The 9,484-nt window shown below is 32.4% G+C and overlaps 2 protein-coding genes across 2 annotated transcripts; one reads left to right on the plus strand and one right to left on the minus strand.

Annotated features, from left to right (window-relative positions):
• The first annotated feature begins 4,307 nt into the window (after positions 1-4,307).
• Positions 4,308-5,683, plus strand: LOC149392761 (DUF581 family protein, putative (DUF581)). Its single transcript, XM_089616481.1, has 2 exons — positions 4,308-4,653; positions 4,771-5,683. Exons 1-2 carry the CDS (start codon positions 4,385-4,387, stop codon positions 4,943-4,945), a joined length of 444 nt encoding a protein of 147 aa, XP_089472607.1. The 5' UTR covers positions 4,308-4,384; the 3' UTR covers positions 4,946-5,683.
• Positions 5,684-7,461: 1,778 nt separating this feature from the next.
• Positions 7,462-9,262, minus strand: LOC149392762 (Dynein light chain type 1 family protein). The gene is made up of 3 exons (XM_089616497.1): positions 9,018-9,262; positions 8,822-8,927; positions 7,462-7,761 (listed from the first exon to the last, which is right to left on the minus strand). Exons 1-3 carry the CDS (start codon positions 9,195-9,197, stop codon positions 7,679-7,681), a joined length of 369 nt encoding a protein of 122 aa, XP_089472623.1. The 5' UTR covers positions 9,198-9,262; the 3' UTR covers positions 7,462-7,678.
• Positions 9,263-9,484: the final 222 nt, after the last annotated feature.

Genomic DNA, 9,484 nt, shown 5'->3' on the forward strand with positions numbered 1-9,484 from the left:
ACAAGATTGTGAGTCTGGTCAATCTATGAACCACGCAAATAATAAACTATAAAAAGAATCGTAACAAAAAAAGAGGGCATATTCAAACACAATAACTCAGCTCGAAATATCACACTATCATATAACAACTTCGATTATATATATAAAATTCAATTATATATACAAATTTATATAGATAAATATCACATTTTTTTGCCAGTGATGATTGAACTAATGACCTCCACTTTGAAAGTGGTGTAGAATTATCACTAGATCAAACGAGGTACTATGATAATTATCACATTTGGTTATATATTATCTCAAAAAATAGAATTATATGTATTTTTAAATAAATTTATGAACTCAGCTATAATTAAAGCTGGCCATATGATATACAGCGGGACCTAATTTTCTGTATTATTTGTACTATGTGGAAAATAAGAAAAAAAAATCATATTATGAAATGTGGTACCAAAACTTTTGTCTCAAAACCATCCGGGAAATGGAACGGATACGGGAGTCCCGTTTAGCATAATTTAGTATAATTTTTTAATTTCAATTTTTAAAAAAAAAATTGTAAATAAGGGAATTTTTTTTTAAATTGTATTTGTAATTAAAGTAAAAAAAAATTGAGAATTCCGAAACCACGAAATATGGTACTATAAAATTTTCCATACCGCAAAAAATAATTTTAGAATTTTTCGATATCATTTTTTATGACTCCGAGAGTGTCATTCCCGGCAAAATATGAGACAGAATATAAAAAATCTTATTTTTCGGATTACACAATGCCAAACAATTGTTATAAGATTACGAAAATATAGGCGCAAAGAGATTTATATATATGGGCCCACAAAAACCAAGTAAGGAGGCCATCACATCTGTCTTGTCTATCTTTGGACAAATTAGATTTTGAATAAACGACAAAACATAGTTATTTACATAAAACGTATAAATGAGCACCCTATTCCACCTCCAAAGCGGTATACATAAATACATTGATATTTATACTTTTTTGTACCGCTTCGTAAATTCAAACAAATATATTAGTTATGACATGTCATCACGAAGTCTCATTTAATAGAACCCGAGCTTCATTAATAATGTGAGTGGTTATCATCAACTAATTAAATAAATGTAAGCAACAAAATCGGGATTACCATTAAACTCAAAGAGAGAGAGAGAGGTGTTGATTTACCACCTGGCGAGTCCTGATTTGTGTAATAATTAAATTGAATTATAAAATAAAAGAATCTCGTACGGTCTTTCTTGTCTTTCTCTTTATAACTCTACGAGTCTCTATGACCAACCAAAGTCCTCACACGAATGACACGTGTCGATTTCGATACAACATTCATTCCTTTCCTTCTCATACTTATCTTCTTGTGAACGAGTTTTTATTGAATCACTTTACTTTTCAACAAATCACCATGATGATCAATTAACACATAAATTTTGTCGCGAACATCTACAAAATATTATCCGACGTGTACATTTCAAATAATATATTTCTTTGTGAAATTTTAGTCTTGTCATTGTCATGTATGTTGATGAAAAGTACTCCTCCTTAAAACATATGTTCAATTATAAGTTTTTAACCCATGTAAAATGATGGGAGATAATTACTCCTCCTTAAAACATATGTTCAATTACAAGTTTTTAACTCATGTAAAATGATGGTTATAATTACATCTCTTTTCATAACCTATTATACAATTTTATATATGCGGATCTGCTTGGTGTTTTTATTTCATTTTATTTTTCATAATGCTTTTGAAGAGCTTGTTTTAAGATCTATAACTCTCTCAATCCCATGACAAAATAAATGCACATCTATGATCAATGTTAACGAAAGCAAAATCGATAAGCTTGTCTCAAGCAAAATTCGCATTTCGAAAGGTCAAGGTAGAGACATCTTAAATACATTCTAGATCTATAATAAGCAAGTATTTCGATATACAGACAAATCAAACTAGATGTATCACAGAGATTTCAGATATCACGATCAAGAGTCTGACTCAACCAAACCCCTTTGATAATCAATAAGGATATCTAAATTAAATTGATCATTTCATCTTATATTATTGTGATCCAAGATCAAATCTAATTAGAAAACAACAATTTGTCAACGCTAAATTCCATTAAAAAGTGCACTTGAACACGTAATAAGCTAAGTCGCAAACACTCAAAAGTCTGACCTCCCTCATTTCTTTTTTTACACTTTGGTTACCTTTATTGCATTAAGTGAGCCTCGAGTCTCGACCAAAACGAAACATTCCGACCTTCTAAATTTGTACATGTTAATAAATAAATAAATAAAATGTTGTGTTTAATGTTAAATTTTTCAGCATAGACATCATTCTTTATAATTTATTTTCTTTATATGTGCTAGAAGCAATAGGATCCTAGACATAACATAGAAATTAGATGTAGAGATTATAATTTGTTTTTATCTTAAAGAAAAATGAGAGATTCATTCATTCACCTTTCAAAAGTTAACATGGACTTCATCTCGGATGAGATCATCGGTTCGAATAACAATAAAAGTAAAAGTTAAAAAAAATATCTTACTTTCTCACTCTTGTTTTTCGTTTTTTTTCTCATTTTATTTTTTCTTCCGACCAAGCAAAGGAATCTATGTATGCGAATTTACTTACCGGAAAGCATAGTTTTATAAAAAAAAAGGATTTAACCACGTTAATTACATTTGCGTGTATGCTTAGCTAAAAATTTATGGCCATTTAATTTCTTCCCCATTAAAAGGTTGATGAGAGGATAAAATTGAATCATTGAGAAGTATGAGAAATAAAGCAAGGTTAATTAGTTGGGATAAGGGAGTTATCTTCTTTGCACCTACCTCATTAGTTATAGTCAAAACCTTAATCAACAAGCTAATGTGTTGCTTTACTATAGGTAGGCACTTCTTATAGGCACAATGTTCATATCCAATAAGCAAATGACCGTTCATGGTCTCAGCTTTGTGTTTGGCTATCGTGAAGCTTAGAAATAAAAAAAAAGTATAGTACTATATAGAAGTAGGGAAAGAGATTAATAAGATAAAAGAGGATAGGTAAAGATGATAAGGATTACCCTATGTGTGTCCAAAATGAATGTGGAGAGAAATGATTCTTTTCAAAATGGGACCTTTGATTGTGTGTGGTTAATTTGTTTTTGAAGGTACACTTGAAAATGCCATGAAAATACAATAATGGACAAAAAAAAAAAAATAGTCTCGTTCCATTATTTTTTTTATTTGAAACTTTTTTCATAATGTTGGGGAGAAGTATATTGGCTAAGTTTCTATCACACTATAATAATTCACATCATGTTGGTACTCCAAAACTTTATAGTACTCTTTTGGAGGCTATAGTCTCATTTTATATATCTTTTGTTATTTTCCAAAACTTGCATCCTCTAGTAGTTTCGAGTGCCAAACTTAAAACAGTCATGTATATCATATATCACCACACGTATTTATATTCCCCTTGACTTTTTCATGACAATAGACAATCCAAATACGAGCGAGTTAGAAGACGAATGCTAGGCTATTAGGAAATTTTGTTTCAAAGAAAATATGAAGGGAAATGAATATTTCCAAATGTTGAGTATCGAACAAAAAATTCCCAAATATATCATAAGTTTTATTGCTGTCCACGTCAGACATCGACCATTTCTTGACGTTATTAGAAGGACGAAATTTGAACCGAAATCATATTAGATTTTTTAACTTGTAGCTAAGTTATAGTAGAGCATAATTTCCGAAACATGAAGAGGCAAATATTATTTCCATTCCGTGGGCTGGCATTTTCCAGTGCGTACTAAAATAAATACTGCCTATAAAATTCCACAAGTATTCTTTTTGGTTTCTCTTCCCACAGTTTTGGGCGAGTATTTATTGTACACAAAAGGGTTATTATTTTTATTAAACCTAAGAAAATAGTAATCCCGGTTCAAGCAAATAATATATGACCAAAAAAATGCAATCCTTGTGTACATTCATGTCATGTGTTTAGATTGTCCAAAAACGCATTTTAAGCTCACACATCCCATGCAATGCAAGAGAAAAACCTAATTACAAGCTTAAACACAAAAGGACAAAAAAGGGTAAAAAAAAAAAAGAAAAAAAAAAAGAGGAAAATGAAATGAAAACTAAAAAAAAAAAAAAAAGATACGTGGCATTAAAGTAGAGAAAGGAGTCAAATCGTTTTGCCACTCTAATCGTCCTTGTTAATGCTTCTCTATAGAGAGATAGCTTTTGTTGTGGGACCCACCAAAAACCCTACCGTACAATCTCTCTCTCTCTCTCTCTCTCTCTATAAAGAACACCTTGCTCATCCTCTAATTTATATTTTTTCATACAAAACGACCGAAGAGAAAAAGAGCAAAGCCATCGGAGAATGAGACTATGGTGGGACTGAGCATAGTATTGGAAGGCGAAAAGAGTGGTGTAATTAGGGTTGCCTCTTCTTCTTCTTCTTCTTCTTCTTCTTCGTCCAAAAAAGTCACTAATAATAGTAAAAGCAATATTATCGTGAACAAAACAAACATGATCATCAACAACAAGCCTTCTTCGTGCTCGTATTTCCATAGTCAAAGTCATACCACTTCTTTTCTCGATCACTGCTTTCTTTGCAGCCAAAAGCTCTTGCCCGGAAAAGACATATACATGTACAGGTAATTTTTTTTTTTTTTAAATAAAATTAAAATAACCCATGTCGTGATTTTCTCTGTTGTTTCATTTTTTTTTTAATGAATGGTTTATTTTATTTTTTTTTGGTTATGTATGTATAGGGGAGATAGGGCTTTTTGCAGCGTAGAGTGTAGATGCAGACAGATTTTCATGGACGAAGAGGAGAGTAAAAGCAATCACATAAAGAACTGTTCATTAATGGCTGCTATGAAACCCTCTTCGTCTTCTTCTTCTTCTTCTCGGAACCGGAAAGGCACAAGAAACCGAGCCTTGTGACGATTATGATGATGATGAAGATTGAGGGAAAAAGGAAAAAAAAAAAATGTTACCACCAGTTACTACTACTAGCAAGGAAGTTGGAACTGGAAAATGTTTTTTTTTTTTTTTTTTTTTTAAATTTGAAATATTTTGACGGTTTTGCCCTTTAGATGGTTTTGTAATGACTATGATGTCCTCATTGTCGTTTTTTGCCCACCTCTCTCTCTCTCTCTCTCTCATGTTGATGAAAATTTGAAGAACAATGTGATGTAATCTATAGCTTGCCATAATTTTTTTTTTCTTTTCTTTAAGCGTTTACCGAAAGACGTATAAGTGTGGTTTTGTGAAACGGTTGAAGGGTGGTATTGGTATTTCGGGACATAAATGTATACACGGCCATGTTGTTAGGTTATTGGGAGCAAAATGACTACGGAAAGTAAATCAATAAATAATGAATGAAAATAATTGGATGTTTATATGCGTACTTTAGAGGTGGTATTGGAGGGAATATCTAGATTGCGCACCGAGGGAAACAGTGCACCATAGTGGAGAGCATAATGAAGATTTTTTTTTATTTTTTTTTTATTTTTTTCGTTCTTTCATGGAACATAATGAAGAATTAGTACGTAGGGAACAATGTCATATGGTCCCCAATAGGTAATAGACGATTGATAATTATATATATTAGTTGCCACAGTGGAGTATATACATATATTTGATGTCAAAATGCAAAGATTTCTCTTCGGTTTATCACTTTCCTTGGGGTGGGTTTTCAATTTTCATGGCCATTCAAACTTTGTATTTCTTGTTGTACTTTTCCCATTTTCGATTTTTTTTTAATTTATTTAAAATGGGAAGTACGTACAAACATGCAAATTAAAAATTACTGCCGTATGTAGTGAATGGATTTGATCCTTAACCACCGTTTTAACACTTTCCTTTCTCTTTTACATTTTCTCCTCCAAAATTTAATTTGACACCACCAACCCATTAATTTGGTGGTGTACTATGAAACCTATTAGCTCTGCTGATTTCTCTATAGCTTTAGCTACTTTGTCCATATGTGGGTATGAGCAAAACGACAAACTAAGACACTTGAAAAGAGAGAGAGAGAGAGAGCAGACTTCAGGCTTTGGTGTAAAAAAAAAAAAAAAAAAAAAAAAAAAAATTGATGGGTTTTACTGTTTTAGTAGTAAGATTGTAGGAATAGTTTTTAGTAACTCTACACCGATTCAGTAGCTTAAATCTCTGACAAAACAAGTGTAAGAGAGAAACTCAGGCAAAGCAAGGCATTAACACATCTAGAACTGCCTCTTTGAGCATTGATAAAAAGAAAAAAAAACTCTGCTTTAGATACGGCTGTGTATGTGTGTGTGCGTTGAATGTGTCAATGCTTCAATAAAGAGAGTTAGAGAGAAAATAATTACATTTAAAAAAAAGGGATAAGGGGTTTATTTTTTTAGTGATTATGTAAGAGAGGTCAAGTGTGTTAATAAATGGGGACATCCTAGAAAAAAGCACAATTACTGTGTGTAACTCCTTTATTCTTTTTTTTTTCTTTCTTATTTATTTATTCTCCTTCCCTTTTGTTGTGAATTGTGATACGAGTATTGATTTCAAAGCACAATATCACGAGGAGAAGGAATCAGGACCATGGAATCGCGACTTTTCATATCCATTTTTTTTTTAGTTGTCAACAAGTTAAATCAAAGCAAAAGCTAGAGCTCTATAGTCTATACAACTACTAATAATGATAATAAATAATTGAAAAAGGACCACATAGAGAGAACGATCGGATGTTTTTTTTTTCCTTAAAAAAAATAAAATAATAATAATAACAATAAACGAAGAGCATCAACGTTCCTTGTATTTTTCTTTTGTGATAATTTCAAAACCAGGTCTCTTTGTCAAAAAGAGGGAAACAAAATTCCTATTGTTTCTTGATTGCCAAATACCATCTAATATTTCCAAGAAAACTCATGTAGAGGAGAGAATACTTTTCACCAAAGATATTTATTAAAGTCAGATAATATATGCAACAAAGAAATAGTAGAAAGACGTGTACGGCTTCACTTGCCAGCTGAGTTCTAATCCCAGAGAAACCTTTTAACAACACTAATTAATAAAAGAGAAAGGGACTTCTTGGATAAGATTTAAGAAAAATGTGTCATTACCAGAAGTAAATGACCCTTTTTTATTTAAAGCAGTTGTCTCTTGCTGTGAATGGTTTCATTCAGTATAAAATCATGGTGACATAATATTCACAGGTAAATGTGATCGAAACAAACTTATATTTACACACGCACACACACAAGAGAAAGGCCCAAGTGATATGAATTAATATTCGATCACTCGAAATATGAGCGAAACGGATGACACTAGTTGATATCGGACTTTCGAGAGCTATCGTTCACTCCTAAACGAGAATTTTCTTGCTCACTCTTATTTATAGGCTAGCTAACTTCTAAGTATTTCACATTTAACCCCCTAAGTATCTCTTATTATTACTATTTTAACCAATAGAACTGGAAGAGTGAAGCTCAAAGAGAAGTCCATAGCCAAAGGAAGTAGATATTAGATATACAAGGTAAGAACGAGAATTTTTTTTTTTTCGGCAAACATAGTGTCGCATACACTGGCAAAAAAAAAATATACGTACAAATTTATAATAGTTACCATAATAATCACACCAGCGTCTTCGTTGTTGTCCTCGCTCGGCTCCTCTGTCTCGGGTCTCGAGATCGCAACACATTACCCAGATTTGAACAGCAACACCGCTTTCTGATCCAAGTAGAAGTACACAAAATGATTCGTCTCGTGGGTTACATATGAACCTGCGCAAAAAAGTTTTGACGGTCTTCAAAGCTACTTCACTATTGTAAAACCATATTTTTTTTTTTTTACATACGAAATGCAAGATAGCGCAGACTTTTATCATTTTTGGAAATGAAGCTGAAAAAGATGATACTTGTAAAAGAAGACAGAAAACTCTAGTTAGGTGTATTATCATACCCGAGCAAATTTGTGGTGCTTAGTTGAAATGAAAAAAAAAAATGTCATGCTCTCGGTGGTAGAGTTACTATTTATGGGTATTAATGAAAACTATGAACCGAAAAATATATGGAAAAAGATGAGCTTGTCAAATGTGTAGGGTTTATAAAACCTAAACTGCAGATGAGCTAGAACAATATGGATTCCTTATTCAGCCCAAACATGAAGAAATAGAATAAAAATATAAGAAAAAAGGAAGGAGAAAAAAAAAACCGTTTCTTGTATGACCATTACACTAAAGCATTAAAGATAATTGATAATGATCAAATAGTCGGAACACCAAGCGAGTGAGACTGATGAATATGGTATGACTAAGGCTTTAACTTTGATTCCAGTATCAATTCAACTTTTACAACATTATCATCAGAATTATTTTCTCAAAAGATCATGTATTGGACATTTTAGAAGATAATAGTGATTTTTATGATTAGAAGAAGAAAAAAAACATGAGAAGAGTCTCCTAAATTGAGAAACAAACATGATAACCCATACTGTTAACAAACAAGTTAACACCTTTCCTATTACAACCAACAATCAATTCAATCTCATAATGTGGTAAACCTGTGTTCTAATTCTAAATAGCATACATTAGCAGTATTTTTTTTTTTTTTCCTTTTTCATTTTTATTAGAGGAAATTAATCTGCACATTGTACATACCATTGAATCAAGCCCAAGGCAACCATATGAAAACAGAAAGAGAGGGAGACCCAAATCTCAAATCCATCGGAAATACAAGCTTAGATCTGCTGATTTCTAACTAACCAATCTGATCACTCATTCACTCACTCAATCCATGTCCGAACCAAAAAATAACTAAATAAATAAATAGAAGAAAAAATTACCAAAGTTTCGACCGACGATACAATGCCAAGTGGGACCGTATTTCTTGTCGAAGTCCTTCTTTATACTCTCAGCGACATCCTTCTCAACGCTGTGCTTCTCAAACGCCTAGAAAAGAGAATCACGAGATCAATCGAACAGCGAAACCCTAGAAATGAAAAAAAAACAGAATCGTATTGCTAAATTAAGAGGTTTTACGGCGATGGCGATATCGACGGCCTCCTTCTGCATGTCGGAGAACATGTCGGCGCTCTTGATGACGACGCGCTTTCCGGCGGCGGCACCGGAGTTGGCGGCGGCGGCGGAGGGCTTCCGATCGTCGGGGTTGGTCTTCACCGTCATATTCCCCTGCACATTTCGCTTCGCTTCTTCGCTCATTTTTTTGTTTTTTGGGTTTTGATTCGCTTCACGATGAGCCACACTCTAAACTAAAGTCTAAATAAATAAATAAATAAAATTATTTTACATGCGAAAATAATAATTCTTTCGATTTATTGTACTGCAAATGGAATGGAAACAAAAGTGAGACTGTTGAGAGTGAGTAACTAGTAACTTTTGATGGAAAAACAAATTATAATTTTTTTTTTAATTTTTTTTGGGCTCAAGAATTAAATGATTTTTTGCAATAATAAGCAATTAGTTGTCATTGAACTAGACAACTAGGA

This window comes from Urtica dioica, chromosome 6 (genome assembly GCF_054948205.1).
Source record: "Urtica dioica subsp. dioica isolate 48M chromosome 6, U.dioica_male_clone48M_v1_H2, whole genome shotgun sequence".
NCBI classification, from domain to species: Eukaryota; Viridiplantae; Streptophyta; class Magnoliopsida; order Rosales; family Urticaceae; genus Urtica; species Urtica dioica.